A 21,070-nucleotide genomic window follows, 5' to 3' on the forward strand; every position below is an offset into this window, starting at 1 on the left:
AAAATCCGCGTGTAACCCACGAAGAGCCATTACACCCGCTCAAAGTCACTGTCTGGTGTGCTGTTTTCGCTGGAGGAGTCATCGGACCTTTTTTCTTCGAAGACGTCGCCGGCCAAACGATTACTGTGAATGGAGAGCGATACAGGGCAATGATCAACGAGTTCTTTTTGCCGCAACTTGATGAATTGGGATTGGAAAACATGTGGTTCCAACAGGACGGTGCAACGACACACACTGCACGTGCCACAACCGATATGCTGAAGGATGCATTTCCCGGGCGCCTAATCTCCCGTTTTGGCGATTTGCACTGGCCAGCAAGATCGCCTGATTTGACCGCTCCAGACTTCTTTTTGTGGGGCTTTTTGAAGTCGCGGGTTTATGTCAACAAGCCTCAGACTCTTGCAGCTCTTATAGACAATATCCGTCAAGAATGTGAGGACCTATCGCCGGAAGTTTTGGCCAAAGTTATGGAAAATGCCATAAAAAGGGCTCAAATGACAATCAACTGTGGAGGCGGCCATTTACATGACATCATATTCTCGACTTGATGTAAAAAAAATTAAAAGACCAAATAAAAATAATCCACAAGAAGAATCAAAGTTTTTAATTTTTTTTTTAATTACAGCCAAAAAACATTGCGCCACCTTGTATATTAAAATTGTAGCAGTGCCCTTAAATACAAATTCTTAACGGAAGTTTGTAGTGTTGTTAAACACAATCATAAATCAAGATCTGGTAACCTTATGAGAATGTCAACATTGTTTAATTATATGATACGAATTTTTACAACGCTGCCTTCTTTTTTCCACTCAAATTCTGCAAAAAAAACTAGAACTTTATTGCGGGGTAATTTCACAAATAATTTTATAGCAAAAATACACAGTTTAAACTATATTTTGAATAGTAAAGGCGCAGTATTATAAATTTAAATAAACATTACACCATAAAACCTATATTTGCAATTAAAAATTTGAGTTTAAAGCATTGAAATCAAACAAATAAGCAAGAAGGAAAAAAATCAATAAAACTCCCTACATTAGGAATTCGCAAGCAAATGTGAAACAAACTCAGCATCATTCATCACACAAAGGATCAGAAACAACAAAATCAAATCTGGCGCATAAGAAAATAATAAAATGTCAGACGAAGATTCTATGTCTGAGGGCTTTTCAGCCAGTGAAGATGAATGGAAGCCAAACAAAGATGTAAAGGGTGGCGAGTCATCGGATGATGATGATAGTGACTTTGAAGGATCGCATCTAGCTGAAGCTGCAAGTGGTGGCAGTGGTACAAGTGCAGGAAGAAAAAGGTAACATCTTTACACATTTAATTATAATTTCTTGTTTAATTTAATTTATTTTGAAGAGGTGAGCCAAAAGCTCGTAGTGCTGCCAAACAAACATCTTCGAAGAAACGCACGGGTTTATCATTGCGTGCCAAACTTTATAATAAATATAGGCCACCACCTAAAACATTTTCACCACCCGGTAGTGCAGTGGGCAAGAATTCTCCATCAGCATCTACGTCACGCGTGAATTCAAAAAACGCCACGGCGCCCAATGAAAGCAATAGTATCAAACGTATAACTAATGACGAAGAAGATTCAGGTTCCAATAGTGATTCCAGCATCGATAACTACCTAGTTAATCCCGATGATTTGGACATTCAGTCGAGTTTTTTCAATATAGAAGCTAAGCCAACGAAAAGGCCGTCAGTCTCACCAGTTCCAGTATTTGACTGTAATGCTGGCCTAGCGAATCTTTCCGACTCTGCATCAGACGATGAGCAAAAAAATGAAAAGGCTTTTGACTTTAACAATTTGCTGGAATACGCCAAAAGTCTGGAACGCGTTAAGGAAAGCGTTGCCAAACACAACGCTGAAGAGTCTAGTAAAAAATCGTCAGCCTCCACAAATATTGATACTTTAGATGTATATGCCGTGCTTGCATTGGGCGAAAAACAGAATCGTTCGCACAACGATGGAGAAGATGAAGATGATGAAGACGACGACGATGAAGTTGTCGGCAACGATCAACGTCGTGGCAAAACTCAACCTTCAAAACTAAACAAAACCAAATCTACACGTATTAAACGGCATACGAAAACACGTCCTACATCCACTGTGGCAGCTAACGATACCGACGATTCTGATTGGGAAGAAGTTGCAGGTAGGAAACGCAAGTAGACATTTGTAATTTACGTATTTTAAACAATTTTGTTTAGTGGTGATGTGGTTTAAAGTGTACCCCCATTTACGTTAATGTAGTTGTTGTATTTTGCCAAAAATCTTAATTTTAAAATGGTTGATGCTAGAACTGTTGTTTTTTTAAATTCTAAAAGTCTCATTGTGCGCTTCCACTGGTATAAAATTTAATTGTGAGACTGCGTAGAAATTTAACTAAAATTATATGCTGTTACCAAAACAAAAAAAGCAAAATATTAAAAATTCAATAATAAAACTCCTAATTGCAAATAATATTAAGTGTAAATGAAAATGTGAGTTAAAAATGTGAAAAAAGAAAAAATTAACTAAGAAATGTATATAGAATCATGTATTGAAAACAAATTATAATTTCTAATTAGAATCTATTATATTTTTGGTTCCATTTATTGTTTACATTTCTTGATCATTCATACAACGTTTTTTATATCAACTATTACAATAGGTCTTCGAGACAAAAAAAAAACGAACTCGTAGGTTTGTATGATTTCGATATAAGTTTAGGTTAAATTTAATATTTATTAAAACAAACGGAAAAACACTTGTCCGATTACAACAAGTCCTCGAATTCGTATTTACTGTTTTTTTTAATTCAAGGTATTTCAAATACATATATTCCAAATCTCAAATTTTCTTTGGTATTGTTTATTTATGAATGACAAAATAACACAATTTAGAAAAATGTTTGACTTCTAAGTGAACCTCACTTTGCCATACGCATTAAGAAAATAAATTATATTAAATTTAGGTTTTTCTAATACTGATTAAAATATAATTTAAATGTTACTAAAACCAAATATGAAAAAGCAATACCTACATATTTTAGGAGGTGTTAGAAAAGTGAAAATTCCATATTTTTTCTTAATATGTTTTCATTCAATACATTTGAAAAATTGTGGTTAAACGAGTAAAAATAGTGAAGTAATAAAATATCTCAAAATTTCACTTCAAGGTGATCAAAAGTGAATAAATTCGTTAACGGTTTATTATGTTGTCTGAAATATATCACACATCTCCTGGTACTTTAAATTCGCCAATTGGTGATTCTAGATAATTGGCAGATGGTGTGAAATATTCCTGCTTCAAATGAGTTCACATACCCAAGACTTCCCATCTTGAAGGAGCATTTCTTGCTCACCTCGAATTTACATGGCTTCATGGAATCCCATAGCACCACTAAGGCTTTAAATGGCCTCACTAAGCAGTGACAGAATTTGACACGGTCGAAACACTGGATTACCAATTAACTAGGTGGCAGGCAAGAGTTTGTTGAGTTCATAATCCAGAAATACAATTAACTAATATGAAAATGTAAATGCCACATTAGAAGTATTCTCATCCTTCAACATAAATTACTGTTATCAACTCAAAATCGACAATATCACTTTTTACTTCATGGACTAAGAAAGTAAGGATGAATGAAGTTGGAAATATAAATTGAATACAGGCGTATTTTTATGGCACAAAGTCTGAAGATTGTAGGTCTAATCTTTCACAGGAAATAATCTTCTAAAAGCTGCCCCAGTATGGAGCTCTTTTCTGACACTCAATTACAAAAGGAATGCAGACATCTAAAAATCCAGCACTCCAATTCTCATGATGAGTAGAGCTGGATTCCTTCCATCTATCAAATAACCGATATGTTCCTGGTTGCATATAACCAGACAATTCACCCGAACCATAAAATGTGGATGAAAGATTGCATCATCTTGGAATTTCAGAAAACATTTCATCATATGCCAGAATTCGGCCAAATATCGAAAGCAAAACTTTTATGTAGAAAAAATATAAATTTTAAAGGAGAAATTATTTATCAATATAAAACAAAAACAGTTTTTATTGTAATCAAAAAACATTTCAGTTTAAGATGAAAAAAATATACATTAAGTCCACAATGTAAAGTGGAGCTCTAAAATTTAAAAAAATTCATTTTTTTTAGGAAATTAGTAGTACATTTGAAAAGATTCGGTTTGTTATAGATTTGGCCGAATCGAACCGGTTTGGTTTCGACCCTCCTGAGGTTGGAACAATATTATTAACCGTTAACGAATTGTCCCTGCTCTTTAAATCATTACCCTGACTGCCTTCAAGTTCATAATGTACATCTCTTTTGCTGTCACAATAGGGTCACGAAAATGTTCAGCATTGACCAATATTAAGAGCAACTGAGAAAGCAAGGTTTCTACAGCACCCATTACCAACCAATACAATAATAGGAAAAATAGAAAAGGGAAAAAACTCCCGGGGATTTTTTTTTTCATAATTGGGCTGTATAAGAAATCACTTCCACTCGGAGGCCCATATGATCCATTGAGATATCCTTTAGAAATAGAACTAGGTGTAAACTTTATCATTTTTAATGAGCCTTTTTTAAAAAAAAAATTAAATCTATTTGAAATAGATAGTAAAATATTACTTAAGACTGTAATGTTTTATCTTAATTTACAACAATTAGTTTCTAGCACCAAGCATTTATATTTGTATTAAAAAAACGTATAGAGTTAACATAAATGTAAATCTGCCCTTGCTCCCATATTTAAAAAGGAAAACTAGTAAAATAAACTTAAATCTATAAAAAAAAATAAAAAATTTAACACACAATTAAAAAAAAACCGGTGAGAAGTTTAGATTTAAATCAAAGCTAGGAATTTCTGCATTTAAAAACCCGATAGGTGAGAGATTGTTTGTGCTATACCAACTGAAAACTCTTTGCTCATTAAATATTTCGTTAATATGATGATTTTCGTGTATTTCAAGTCTATTTAAAAACATTCTCAGAATGTCGCACGCATACAAACCGATTGGTGTTATTTTTCAATAACAATTATATATATACATGAATTTGAATAACTACTATTGAAAGTTTTGAAGATTTTTTGAATACAACATCTCAAAATTGTTCGTTCAAATATTTCCATTTCTTTGGTAACAGTATGTGCAACACTGAACCAAATTGGAAAACCGTAAAAGAAATCAGGTCTTCTACATCATAAATGAAACTGTTGTATAGGTGTGGTGCTAAAATTGAATTTAATGGGTCGATTATGGATGGCAACCGAAGGTGCGTTGCCTGAAGTTCGGTTGCCATCCATAATCGACTCATAAATAAACTTCCAATTAATCTTTCATGTTCCCACGAGTATGCTCGTTATGACGGTATTTCATATTTGAATAATTTCAAAACTGAAGAAAACGAAGATTATTTTTGCCCTCTTAAAATCAGTAGCCTGAATTGTATATTAAGTTGCTGATTCTATGCACTTATTTTCCATTGTTTGCTTCTTATGCTAACTGCGTTTATTCGGAAATTCGATGTTTCTGAAGGAGTTAATCCTTTATAAAATTTTGTGATTCGTAATATAGAATTAATATTTTCAAAAGAAACGTTGTTGCCAACTTTACTATTTTTTCTGCCTAAATGTCTTGAAAATTTCAACTAGAGCTTCTCTTTTATAAATATTGACAGATTTTTAAATTTCGATTAGTTATTGTAGTAATCATGTTAATTTAAATGGTTTCATTTCATAAAACTATCAATGGTTGTGATATATTGTTTTTATTTAATTATTTTTAACCATACATTTAATGGTTTCTTAAACATTAGCGGTATTCACTGTTAAGTGCGAATGCTCTAGCATCATTGCAAATGCAAAATTTTACCGTAATCCAATAACAAAATACACACAAAAACATTTACAATTTTGCATTTGCAATGATGCAATACCATACGCACTTAATACTGAACTCCGCTATTATATTTAATTTGGTTGCAGTAGATAATGCTGTTAAATTTTATTATTGATTTACGTTTTCCACAATTATTACAAATAATTTAAAGCTTGAATTTTAACTTTGCATGCAAATTTTATAATAATCGTTTTCTTAAATTACATATTCATTGTGTTAATGATGTGGTAATAAATAGTTACATATCGTCACCTGAAATGCAAATAACGTAACATAATTTTAACAGTTGTTAATGTTATGGACAAAAAGCGATTGTACAATAATTCCAATAAACTCTGATGTAAACTTGATTTCTCCTATGTATTATTTAAACAGAATGACAAACACATTATCGAATTATGATTTTCCCTTTTGTTTATTTATTCGATTTTGTTATTCTTGTTGTTACGTTGTTTTACATTTTATATGACGATATAGGCGTACTAATAATATAAACTAATATATGAGTTATATATAATCCTAGTTATGTTTCTTGTTTTAACTTACAACAATATCTGAGGTTTTCAAATATTTAAATCTATATTTTAAATTTAACAAAAAAATTAAAATGTTAAATAGAATATAATAAATTGTATTTTTTACAAAAGATCATGTTTCCATAATACTACTCACAATTGTTATTCTTAATTATCTCCACTATTTAAACATTTATTTTTTTTCTTCTCAATAAGTTGCATACAAATGTTTTTTTTTTGAAATCTTTAATCTAAACCACAAATATTGTTGTAAAAAATTATAAAAAATAAATCAAATCAAAATAAATTTAATTTTATTTTATTAAAAACAAAAGCTAGAGAACTGAATTTAAAACGAATTTACTTTAAACATTGTATTCACATTAAATACGAAATATACATAACAAAATACATAGTATATTAATTAACTGAAGTAAAAGTAAATAAATTGTTAAAAACAATAATTAATATTCTAAATTTACTTGTAATACTCTAGAACATACAAAATACAAACATACAAATGAAATATTATCATTATTATTATTGTTAGTTTAGTTTATAAATATAAATTTATATGAAAAAGACATGCTATTAAATGTTAAATTCCCCTACCTAAATATGAATTAAATACTATAGCAGATTTTAATTAATGTTACTCATGCAATCAATGATCGTTATGTTGTTATCTGCTCATAATAATAAGCACTTCAGCATATTCAATTCAATAGAGAAAAGAGAAATAAAAATATAAATTTAAATTTAAATAAAACCTACTAATATGAATAAGTTACGAATTTAAAAATTTGAGATATTCAATGCAGTCTTTCACATTGTTCTGTGACGTATCGAAATAAAATATATGTATGTATATGGGCTTTTCCGTCACCGAAAATAAAAATGTTCATAAACAAATAATTTTTTCTAACATTATTTTGAAAAATAATAATTTTACTCAAATTGCATAAAAGAAAAGCCATTATTATGGCTTTATATTACTGAATTGTGATAATAAATGAAATGAATCTATAGAATATAGAATCTAAATGATTCATATCTGGTCAAAATTTAGTGAAATTCTACTTCAACATAGTGGGTCAAAAGATCAATTGAAATAGATGTCTACTAACACAAAAATGTTAAACTCAATTATTTCCAAATTTCCAAAAAATTATACACTATTGTTTTATTAAGGGGACGATATATACAAAATAATATAAATACGAAGTTTTTTGTAAGTTATACAATTTTGAGTTGAATTTACTTTACAAATATGACGGAAATATGTCGCGTGACAAATATAAACTAAAGGATGTAAAACAAAAACCAGTGCAAACAATTACACAAAGCTACTTTCAATTAATAGCTACATTAATACATATTAACTAAAAACATTTGTTTCGCTGATTTTGCATTTTTCTAGAGGCAGATGAAAACGAGTTTATTTTTTGTCTCGTTCGGTATACCATTTTTATTACATATATTGGAAATAACTAATCGGCAAAACCTAGTGCTACAAATATCGTGAAGGTGGAAATGCCCATATGTATGTTTTAGGTGTTTCCAAAGTGAAGCGTATTCGGTGCACGGTCTGGACTATAAAGCGGGTGAGGCAAAATTTCCCAACCACTTCATTCTAAATACTTTTTAACAAGTATTCCAAATATATATTTAAACAATTAAATATATATAATATAGCATAAAAAAATATATGTTTAACAAAAAAAGTAAACCAATTCGACAAAAAAATAACAGGCCGGTTATAACAAAAAATATGTACTTATTATTATGAGCTTTAATGTACACATACATAGTTTACGAGAATCTATAAAGGGTAGTCACTGTTGTTGGAAGCATTTTATAAAATGTTGTTCTTAAGTCAGTTTTAAATACCTTAGAAGAATATTTTGATTACTCCTGTTAGAAAACTATTTATACCATAAATGTATTGCTACAATGTCAAACTCAAATAAATATTAATAAAACATTAAGCGCAAAATGTCGGAATGTTATTAAAATTGTATATATACAGTAGCCCAATAAAGTCTACATACAGGAATTCAAATTAAATTTCTTTCGTTGAAAGCTGTATTTGTAAGTTAAAAGTAATGAAATATATTTGTTAAAAAAATAAATTCACACTAAAAATAATTAAAACAACATCACTTAAGTCGGGTTTAGCAACATTTCCTATCACGTCCAAAATTTCACCGTTATTAGAATTTTTGATTCTGAGTCAAATAACGAAATTTTTGTTGGGTTTTTTTCGCTTTAAAGTTCAAAATACGCCACCCAAAAGTAGGCGTGACCGCGAATAAATTGTTCGTTATTTTACTCAGAATCAATAACTCTAATAACGTTGAACTTTTTGGGCGTTATTTGAATTTTTTTTTGCTAAAATCGACATAAGACATGTATTATTATATATCTCATAAAAAATACTAAAAAAAACTGCTTTAAATTAAAGAACATAATAATTTTTCCTGTATGTAGACTTTCTTGGGCTACTGTATTTGTGCTAATATATTTTTTTTAACTAGTTTCCGGCTAGTTAGTTGATGATTAAACCTGTTTTAATATGCTGATAAGTTTAAACTAGAAACAAATTTTAAACGACTAACCGATGTTGCTATCATAACTGTAAATTTTGCTGGTATCACCAAACTTCATTTTCAAAAAAAGTGGTTTAATTCCTGAAAATGCTTATAATGTAGTGTTTGGCTTAACAGCCTCCTAAACCAGGTTTAACTAACAAATCAATACCAGCCTTGGGTAATGAACATGTTTTATCATTTCGAAATTGAAACAACAGTGCTATATTCGAGTGTGCCGAATCTTATTTATTAGTGAAACAAATTAGTTTAATGAAAAAACTATTTTTTTTAACATTTTGCTAAAATCAGACTGTTGTCATCTCTGTGTATTATTAATAGTGAGTTATTTGCTATATACATATTTCGAAATACTAAATAAACAAAATAGCAAAAAAAAAAGATTAAGCCATATTCTTAGAAAATAAAACAAAAAAAGAAAACTTTATTTGACAAACCTTTATAGATTAAAACTAAAAATAGTCATTGTTATTTTGTTGTTGCTATTAAAATCTAAAATAAAAAAATCAAAATAAAACAAACTTAAATGTAATTAATGAAATAAAAATAAAATATAAATGAAAACTTGAATTAATTATTTAAAAGCACTAACTCAACCAACACTTGCTGAAGAAAATACAAAAAAAAAAACAAAGAAACATAATAAAAACACTAAAATAAATGTTATTTGAAATGCAATAAACTAAAAATAATGTGTTTTGGCTTTTTTACTTACTAATTTTATCAATTTAAAAACACGTTGCTTTTTAAAAGTATGTAGTAGCTTTAATCTTTTAACCCTTAAATGCACGTTTCAAATACATTAATTATACTATTGGTGGTTATTTAGAAAATTATAATTTTTACACAAAATCGTTTTTATTATTTTGTTGAGGTTAATTAGAATAACATTGTAGGTAAATATTTTATTTTGAATGGTTACATTTTCTTTATGTATGCATTTAAGGGTTAATGCTGGAATAAGAGGTTGGTAACGAAAATTTGAAATACATTTTAACATTAATGAGAAATTTCCAAGGACTCAAAAACTTACCTAGCGTTAGAATTTGGCACATATTTATACAACATATTAATAAACAATTAAATTTGTAACATCAAGGATTTTTGAAGTGTAAACAATTGACTTACAATTCTTTGGACAATACTTACTATAGTTTTAGGGAGGGGAGTTCTTTTTGTATTTTTGACTTATTACTTGGATTGCCAAGTACATTTTTCCTCAATTATTTGAAAAATTAAATGTTATTGGACATTTTTTTATTTATCTACATAAAAAAACATTTTCCGAATTTATGTATCCTTTGCAATAGTTAACCATTTTTAATTAACATTCTAGTGTACTTTGAACGTTTTTACTGACCATTATCATTTTCTGGCACTCTTTTAACATTTTTAAACACAAAACATGTCAGTCTTTTGATTAAATTAAACGAAATTTTATTTTGCTCAATTTATTATTTATTCCAAAAGCCATTAATGACATTTCTGACTGTATTTGTGGTTTCTATGTACATAATTACTTAAAATGCAACTAAGTAACAAAACATTCCTAAAATAGCCAGTCCACGCGTCGGGGTATCTTCTTCGGCTAGGGCTATCAAACAACACACTAGGTGCATCGTTGGCGTAACGAATCGATGGGTCCACTTTCTGTACTCTGTGCTTGATATCACCATGCTAAGTATTTTTATGATTAACTGTACAACCTGGCGAGATCACTTAAACAACTGGTTCTTGTGTTGTGGTCTGCATGTGCTAACTAAGAACACTGTTTTAACCATCTTTATACCCTACACCACCTTATTGGGCTGGGTTTTGCAATTGTGTAATGAACAAAAATGTTAGTTCAACACTCACCTCAGAATCACTTTCTGAGTCGATTGGCCGATGTTCATTCGTCTGGCTGGCTGCCCATGAAAACCTTGTGCGTAAAATACAGGTCGAAATTTTGAAGATAAAATTTGGTACATACAAGGAGAAGACTATTGGAACTGGTTGAAATCGATCTATTATTTCACCTAGCGCCCATACAAATGTACTTCCGACATAGAAATTGTTTGAAATGTTTAATTTATACAAATTTTGGAATCCAAATAAAATTTATCAACGATGTGTTTCATATAGAAAGAAATTACGCGATCTAATTTCATGACGCTCGGTCCATAATGTCTTATCTACCATATAAAGCGTACTTCCGAAAATCACTCACGAAAAAAAGTTATTAACATTTTTAGAGAAAAGTGAGTAGTTACATTTATTATCGATGCAAGGACACGGTTGCCTGCCATATATTGTGAATTTTAAAAATTTAATTGGAGCTACACTTTTATGCATAACTTAAGTTGTATGCTAAATAATTTTAATCGCTCCAACGACTTGTCATGTTCCAATATATCCCTTTTCTTCAAATCGATGTGAAAGTATACAAAATTGACAGAAAAATTTATATTTTGCATTTTAAGTTTTCAATAAAAACTCTATTTTTCAGCAGTTATGTCCCAAGAAAGTTTTAATTTTTTTTGTCGATTTAAAATCTACGAACATTTTTACTTTAATATTAGAGGAAGGAGTATAGAAACAATGGCTTCAATGTTAATTTGTTCTTGAACATATCTGATAATGCCAGCTAATTTTGGCACTAAGGACTAGCGGCATTTGTGAAATATAAATAAAATAAAAAAATAAATAAAATTACAATTAAAGAATGCTTGTGGTTAGTCAATATATTTTTGCTTTCTATTTTGAACTTTTTGCAAATTTTATATTATTAAAAAGTATTGTTTTCAATTTCAAAAAGGCTGTATTTAGCCAAAGTAAAATATTTTTAACTATTTGTTAACAAATTATATGATTAATATTTGTTTAAAAATGATTTAATATTTTGTTTAAACTAAAATTTTGTTTGTATTATTAATATTAAAGCAAACCAAAGTATCTCAAACATAGCAATGTATATTTGGTTAAATCAAACACAGCAATCTACATAATTCTTATCGTATATGCCCGAAAACCTCTATATGAATACATTTCTCATTTGCTTAATTTAATAATGTTGCAGGATTGGGTAAGGAATTGCAAAATTCTCATTTTTCAGTTTAAAGTCAAAACTGCTGACATATTTTGTACATATATTAATATTTTGTATTAAAGTTGGTGAAAGATTAAATATTTCTTTAAATATTAAAAAAATACTTTAGATTGCGACGAAAAGTATATCCCCACATATATATAGTGGGGATCACAAATGAGTACATGTTGCACTTCTTGTGGAATAAAAATAAAATTAATAAAGCAAATCCAACAATTATTTCTGTCATTTAAAGATATCTATCAGTGCTTAGTTACTAATGGAGTAAAAATATAATACATTGATTTGAAATTAATGCCAAGTTACCTTTTAGGAAAATTTATCTGCTGGGTATTTTACACCATAGATATTTATTTGTTGAAGTTACGGGCACAAGTAAATTAATTTTTACACGCTTTGGCATATTTTCTATCAATTTTTTATTTACTTCATTTGGAATATTCTCTCTCTCTCTCGTGCTCAATCCGCTGCTAAGGCTCGTACAAATTGGTATTGTTCCAACCGCCACTTCACGATTCACCAAAAATTCTCAATTTCAATATTATTTTTAATGTGTACAAATTTATCCTGCGAGAAACAGGTTAATTTTTAAACATTCACCCCTATCATGGAAAAGATGTGAACAGTATGTTCCCATGAAATATCCATTTCCCTCGAAGGGAAAATTGCTATCGTGATATTCCTCTGAACTTTTCATTCATAATAGTTTATTTTGTTCGTTTTTGTTTATTGTTTACAAAATTCCATCTAAATATTTCACAACATGGCGAATTTTACACGTGAACAAAGTTTATGAACGAAAAATGGGGAAAGGGAACATACATATTTCATATTATTAATTGCATAATCCTGAAAACAAAGAAATATGACACTAATTTTTGAGCTATGAAGTTTAACTATCCGTATGAAGTTTACAGTTCAGAACATTATTTATATGAATTCAAGTTAGATTATGTTACATTGTGCAAATACATTAAATAGTTTTCTTCATCTTTAAGCTCATCGATTACGATTATTGTGAGCTAGATTGATAATTATTTTTACTAACGATCGTATAGACCATAGAATAAACACATAGAACGGAAGGAGAGAGTAAAAAATTACTCTCTTTTCACACATCCGGGTGATACAAAAACAAAATACATGCAATACATTCTCATGAATTAGGTTTTTGGCTCTCAGTTACCTATCTAGTTATTGTCTATGGTATAGACAACGGATGTGGCACATTAACCAAAATAGAGTAAGTCTTATTATTCATCTTTAAATTTGTGTATGTATTTTCAGATACTTCGGAATGTATTGATACCACGGCAACATCGAGCGATATTTCACAAATTGGTAATCTTGAAATACACGTAGAGTTGCCATCTCGCAATCATGAGAAGAAAACAAAGACCCAACAGGATATTGAAATGGCTTTTAAGCGCAGATTAAATCGCGATATTAAGGAACGACAAGTTTTCCTGCACAAAGCCAGTTTGTTGTGTCATTTTGGTCGTATATTTTTTTACAATCGTTTGCTCAACGACACAAGCTTAATGGCAAAAGCTTTGAAGCTTTTGCCCAGTAAGTCCGCTTATCCACCTGAGCAAGGAACTGAAATAAAATACTTTCAGTCAATGGTAACATGGTTTAAGAGTGCGATAAAATTAAAAACACAGAATTTATATCCAGAAAAGTCAGCGGCCAAAACAAAAGCTAAAGCGCACATCGAACTTTTGAAACAGATTGAGAAAAAGGAAGCTCGTAGTAAACAGGACATGATTTTTATATTCATTATTCTACTGCGTGGTATGGGACTGCAATGTCGTTTGATTGTAAATATGCAACCGTTGCCTCTAAAACCAGCACAATCAGATTTGTTAACGATTAAAATCAAAAAAGATGATGAAAGTCACGATAAAAATGCCTCAGTATCTTCTAAAAATATCAAAAATTTGGATCAAGATTCAGATAATATAACTGATGCGGAACTGAAGCCATCTTCGTCCAAAGTGAAAGTTATCAAACAGGAGAGCCTAGAAAAGGAACACAAAAAAGAAGCAGCTAAAAAGATTTCAAAAAATCCAATTAATAAAAGTGATTCAAAAGAGAAAAACTCAAAAAAGAATCCACTTAATAAAAGTGATTCAAAAGAGGTATACTCAGATAATTCTAATGCGGAAAGGGAGCAACAAGCTAAATCTAAAACAAATAAGAAAACCAAACAAATTGCCTCTGCAGTAAGAGGCGATGGCAGGATAGCAGAATCAAAATCTGGCAGCATTGCGGTTAATTCCAAAGAAATGGAAAATCGCGAAAATAATAAAGACAATAAATCCGAATCTTGTGCCAAAAATGTAAAACATACTAAAAAAGAGAAAACTAATGAAATTAATGTTAAACATATCGATGAAAAGACAAAAACAGCATCATCAAGTGCAAAGCCACCTAAGCAGTCTGATAAAGATACATTTGATCACATATCTAAAGGAAATAATAAATCAAAACAGAAAAATGTGAAAGAGGTTGAAGTTAAAATGACTAAAACTACTACCGAAAGTCCTGTAGTTTCAGAGTCTTCATCACAAGGCATCAATAATGGCTCTGCAGATCTGGAATGTTCACAGAAAGAAAATAAAACAAAATCTCTTAGTAAATCTAATTTGTCTCGCTTGAAGCGAACCAAAGCAAACGATAACAATAATACCCAAGAAGAGAACCCTAAGAAGAAACCTACAATTGAGGCCGGCACTTTGGTCATACCAAAAATTGTTGTACAAGCTGGAAAAGACCAAAATCCTACAACTGAACAACCAACTACCTCAAGACAAACTCGAAGCACACGGTCTCGTAGCAAATCTCCACAAGCTCACATATCGACTGCTTTTCTACTTCAAAGCTCACACTACAAAGAGAAATTTCCTGGTATTATTCCACAAAATAAAAATGTAAAAAACACAAAGGTGCGTGGCAAAAGTCCCATTAATAAAGCAAAAATTTCAACTGATTTTTTAAAAAATCCTCAACTTGGCAACATTCAAAAACGTGTCCTTCGTTCACGACAAAAGACAAATGAAGAGCCTCTAGATAATACAAAATCTATGCACGTGGAAATACCCCAACTAGATGGCGCTAATGATAATGAGGCCGATTGTGAGAATGATGTTTCGAAATCAAAAAAGAAACGTCGTGCAAACATAAAAAAAGTAATGGTTCAACGAAGTACAGAAAATTCCGATGAAGATTTTGAACCGTCACCACCGAAGAAACCAAAAACTGCTCCCGCTTTAGCTAAACAAGATCGTCGAGTACTCTCGTCCGATGATGAAAATGATAAAGTTGACAGTGCAGAGAAGGCAAAACGTAAACAAATCGCAGGCGATTTGTGGATTGAAGTTTGGTCTGATGTAGAAGAACAGTGGGTTTGTGTCGATATATTTAAAGGAAAAATACATTGCGTCGATACAATAAGGGTAAGTTTAATTGTGTTTCATATATTATTCAAAACTTACGCAGCAATAAGTTTCACAGTTGAGCTGATATTGATATACAGTTGTTCAGTTTCGTAGCCGAAATGGAGGACACCTCTGGTCTCAAATTTTTTTTAAAAAAGGTCTACAAAAAATACGCTATCTCTCGCATTTTGCATACAATAAATGAAAAAAACTTAAAAATTTCGACCCCCGGTAGGCCCGCCAAATCTAAAAAAGAAACAAAAAAAGATCGTGCAAAATTTAAAGAAAAAAATAAGTAAATCTAAATATCTCTAGAACTAAACGAGGTAACCTACAAATGTAAGGGTATTTTTTGTAGATAACCGAGATAACCTACAAATGTAAGGGTATTTTTTGTAGATTTTCTCAAGGACTATTTATATTTTTAATCTCATTCATAGTTGGATTTTTGACGATTTTTTAAATAAAATGTGAGGCCCGAGGTAACAACTGTAAATCAACTCTAGAACACCTCAGTTCCAACATTTTGAAATTACGTTACGATATCTTGAATAGTTCCCTAGATACCGAATTATTTAAAAAAAAAAAACAAATTTCTAAACCACTGTGTGTCCCCTTCCAACAAGATTTTGTAACCCACGATTACCATAATTTCACTATATTATTATGACGATATGTATATCGGATTTTATGCTTTTTTTATTGGAAAATATACACATAAAATATGTTTAAATAAAATCAAAATACGACGTAAAAATTTAAAAATGTGCACTTCTATTTTTTTGTGCAAAAACATAAAATAATTAAATATGAATTTGTGATGTATTGTGATTAATAATGGTTTAACACCATAATCTTTAGAAATAATCTTTTAGAAATTACGTTTATAAAGTAATAAATTATTGTTGAGAGCGGAACCTGCGCATGCGAAGTTATACTATCTTTCGGTTACGAAATCTCGTCCAAATCGAAATTTCAATGATCAAAATTTTAATATTTTTGATACAATTAATGAAAAATCTCTCAACTTTGTTGAAGCATAATCTGATGAAATGAAAATTTTCAAATGCTAATAGAGAAATTAAATTATTAAAAGAAATTAAATTCATAAATGAAGAGCCGCAGAACAAAAGGAACTTTTTTGCTCATTTCAAAATTTTGGGAAATTGAGTTTTATTTATTTTGAACCTGGAACAAGTTTCTTACTTATTATCAATAGATACATCTAAATGCCATAAATCGATGCCATTTTACAGCAAAATATGTTATTCAGATAGATAATTAGACTACATGGTATTTGTACGTTCGAAAAAAAATCATGTTGATGCATATAATTTCACCACCTAGTGTTTTCGTGTTTTTGTATTGTCTACTCACAATACAATAGGTTAGGTTAGGAAGGGGTGTACACTATGTGTACTTCCACTCGGAGACCTTGAGGTCCATTGTGATTCCCCTCAAATAGGTAGACAAAGAGTAATAGAAGATACCAAAGTACCGCCTGTTGAAAAGAGAAAGATAGATAGATAGATCTTTTCACGGATTTGGAATCGCTGTAGAACGTCCCTAAAATAGCCACCCTATTCCCATAATGAAACCTAGTATGTTGATTAGTTTGCAGCCAGCAACACTACCAAGTTCGTCCAGAAATCTATTTCCTAGCCATCTAAGTCTATGACCTTCTAACCTAGTTCAGTTGCACATAATGTGCTCTACTGTCTCTAGCTCCTCTGCATCCCCACACACTCTACAGAAGTTCTGTGTGCCATTATCCCATTTACCCTTAAAGGCTCCAATTGAGCAATGGCCGGTTATCACTCCTACTAGAATCCTGAGATTATACCTATCCAACTCTATCACTGTTCCAGTCGCGTTTGCATTCAGTTTTGGCCATAAGACCCTGGACACATCTGACCTACTGCAAAAGGATTGATTCGTATAGTCGCGGAATTTTTCGTAAATTAACCTATAGTAGTAACAAATGGGTGGTTTAACATCCCGTTCCCTAGTATCATGATCCAGATCAGAACCATGTCTAGCCTGTTCATCTGCTACCTCATTTCCCTGTATATCACAGTGCCCTGGTACCCAAAACAATCTTACTGAGTAGTGTACCAATAGCTCATCTAGAGCTCTCCTACAGTCTTCTACTAAGTTGGAGTGTATTAGATGACACTCCTGAGCCTTTAGTGCCGCCTGACTGTCACTGCAGCCCCTCTATTGACGTGTGTCTTTATCAACTCTGTGGCTTTCCAGATCGCGAAGATCTCTGCCTGGAAGACGCTACACTCGTTAGAGAGTCTATATGAGCGCTTGATACCCCGGTCCCTGTACCAGAGTCCATCTTGGAACCGTCAGTGAAAACTGCGCACCCATCAAACAGTTGATCGGATCCAACCCACTTATCCCTAGTGGGGAACTCTACTGGGGGTGATGCACCGAAGCTAAAGGTCGCGATCATATAGTCAGAGATTCCAGATGGAATAATGTCATGACCAATAAGACCTGCAATGGTTTTACCAAAGAATACTCTGATAGTCTGAGTAAGTTCCTTGCTGCCACACTTTCAACATAGTTCTCAATGGGTAGTAGGTTTAGGATTATATCCAAGGCCGCCTGTGGGGTGCTACCTAAGGCACCTGTGATGCCCAGACATGCACTTTGAGCTTTATTGAGTATAGCCCTGTAGCTACGTTTCCTCATTGCATCCCACCACACTGTGCAACCATAAGTAATAATAGGTCTAACAACAGAAGTGTAGATCCAATTGACCATACTAGGTCGCAAGCCCCAGTTCTTACCAATTGAGTTCCTGCATGTATAGTAGGCATTGAGGCCCTTTTTTAAAGCCTCTACTATACAAGTGGCGAACACAAGTGTGGATATCACGAGAGGATATATGTCAAATTATTTGACGCGACAGCTATGGAACACACTATCGCCCCAATATCTTGACAAGATGAGTGTACCAGATGATGATAGTACCAGAAGAACATGCTCAACCTCAAAGGAGGTCTTGACCACAGAGTGTATATAAGTCCTCGCATCGCTACAAGATCGTTACCCATATATAATACAATAAAATAATTAACAAAACAAGGAATATGCGTAATGATATTATCTCAAGCCAGTTTCTTGAGGAATTTCAGTTGAGGGATCATCTAACTTCCTCGCAACCGATTTTGGTATGGCTTTAAATGAGAGTTTTTATTGCTATAATTATCCTAGATCAAAACTGTATCAAAATTCAACTAAACTTAAAATTAATATCGTAATTATAAAAATATACAGAAATTTATTCATTCATTTAATATCGATTTTTTTCTTTATCGTTTAGAAATCAGCTTCGCCATCTTTGGCGTATGTGTTCGCATTTCAAAATGATTTAAGTATTAAAGATGTAACTGCAAGATATTGTCCGAACTGGACTACCGTTGTACGTAAATGTAGAGTAGATAAGGCCTGGTTAGACACAGCTATTTGTAAGTATTTGGGTCATCGTACTAAGCGTGATATAAAAGAAGATCAGGAATTGCGTCGAATTCATGAAGAGAAACCAATGCCAACTACTATTAGTGACTACAAAAATCATCCGTTTTATGCACTGGAACGTCATTTACTAAAATTCGAGGCACTATACCCACCCAATGCTCCTGCGCTCGGCTACATTCGCGGAGAAGCGGTGTATTCAAGGGATTGTGTCCACAATTTGCACTCCCGTGAAATTTGGCTGAAGCAAGCCCGAACCGTAAAATTAGGTGAAAAACCATACAAAATTGTGAAGGCCCGACCAAAATGGGATAGAGTAAGTGTGTCTTTGTAAATTTAAATAAAACATTACTTATTTTTACTTTTTTTAAAGATTACCCAAACTGTCATAAAAGATTTGCCACTAGAAGTATTTGGTTACTGGCAGACTGAAGACTATGAACCCCCAACAGCTGAAAATGGCTTAGTACCACGTAATGCTTACGGTAATGTTGAGTTATTCAAACCGTCTATGTTGCCAAAGAAAACTAAGCACATACGTTGTAAGTATAACTACATAACAAATTAAAAATGTCTTGTCCATGATTAAATAATTAATATTTGTTTTTTCCAATCGATATTAATTTATCTGCAGTACCTGGTCTTAATCGAATTTGCAAAAAACTCGGTATCGATTGTGCCAATGCTGTAGTGGGTTTTGATTTTCACCAGGGCTCTTGTCATCCCACCTATGATGGTTTTATTGTTTGCGAAGAATACGAAGATCAAGTTGTTGCTGCCTGGCATCAAGATCAAGAAGAACAGGAAGTCAAAGAACAAGAAAAATATGAGGCTCGTGTTTATGGCAACTGGAAAAAACTCATCCGTGGTCTTCTCATTCGTGAACGTCTAAAATTAAAATATAATTTTTAAAACAGAAATCATTCAATAAATTGGGTGTAGCGTTTTAAGCTACAGTCGCACAATATACACCTAAGAAATACACATCAATTTCAATTTCTATCCACTTTGTTATTCCAGTAACTGTTTCTGTTTTTTTTTTGTCTTTAATGTTATATTTTTTATTTACATTCATCTTATACATATATCTATATTATCTTTTCTATACTAAAATTCGGCAACTTTAAATAATTTTCTGGCGTGAATAAAAACTCCAGTTAAAATAAATTTGATGTATTTTTGGGGTTTTAATTTTGATAATCATATTTATACATTGCATCAGTTTTTGCAACAGAAAAGCAGGAAACTGAAATAACTGTTATTTTTGGAAATAAACAATTGGTTATAGAAATAATAACTTTTAGTCCTCCCATAACCATTATGAAAGAGTATATTTATACCCTTCACCATGAGTGGCAAGGATATATGTATATATAAGTTTGTCATTCCGTTTGTAATTTCTACATTTTTCATTTGCGACCCCACAAAGTATATATATTCTGAATTGTTATAGATAGCGGAGTCGATATAGCCATGTCCGTTTGTGTGTTGAAATCAACTTTCTGAAGCCCCCAAATAACTTACTTACACGAATGATACATCAATATCTCCGAAATTCTTCCGGCTAGGTTGCTATTTAAAATCGAAAAAAACCAGGAGAACCTCGATGTTTGACCTATTTTTGACCCATATCTGGATTAGTAAATCATTAATATAGACAATATGGATATCTAATGATAGATATTTCAAAGACCTGTGCAACGACGTATATAAGACCATAGTAAGTTGTACCTACAATGGGTCAAAATCGGAAAAAATATTTTTTTTCACTAAAAAATTTTTTTAAATTAAAAAAAAATTTTAAAAACAATTTCGAAAAACAACTGAAAAAAAAATTAAATTTTGTTTACCTAAAAATATTTAAAATTTTTATTTTAAAGTATATTTTGGTGAAGGGTATATAAAATTCGGCACAGCCGAATATAGCTCTCTTACTTGTTTTTGTTGGTCTTTGATAACCATTATGAATGATTTTAATTTTTGTCGGTAACCATTATGAAAGATTTTTATTTTTGTTAGGT

At 31.4% G+C, this 21,070-nt stretch overlaps 1 protein-coding gene across 2 annotated transcripts; it reads left to right on the forward strand.

The window, feature by feature from the left end:
• Positions 1-844: 844 nt before the first annotated feature.
• Xpc (DNA repair protein complementing XP-C cells homolog) lies at positions 845-20,029 on the forward strand. Of its 2 annotated transcripts, XM_065511294.1 has the most exons (6): positions 850-1,309; positions 1,366-2,168; positions 13,408-15,578; positions 18,898-19,365; positions 19,423-19,591; positions 19,684-20,029. In XM_065511294.1, the coding sequence occupies exons 1-6, from the start codon at positions 1,137-1,139 to the stop codon at positions 19,959-19,961; spliced, it is 4,062 nt and encodes a 1,353-aa protein (XP_065367366.1). In that variant the 5' UTR covers positions 850-1,136; the 3' UTR covers positions 19,962-20,029. The 2 variants fall into 2 exon arrangements, with proteins under 2 accessions (XP_065367367.1, XP_065367366.1); XM_065511295.1 differs by lacking the exons at positions 13,408-15,578; positions 18,898-19,365; positions 19,423-19,591; positions 19,684-20,029 and having other exon boundaries at positions 845-1,309; positions 1,366-2,835.
• Positions 20,030-21,070: the final 1,041 nt, after the last annotated feature.

Source organism: Calliphora vicina, chromosome 5, assembly GCF_958450345.1.
Source record: "Calliphora vicina chromosome 5, idCalVici1.1, whole genome shotgun sequence".
Taxonomy (NCBI): Eukaryota; Metazoa; Arthropoda; class Insecta; order Diptera; family Calliphoridae; genus Calliphora; species Calliphora vicina.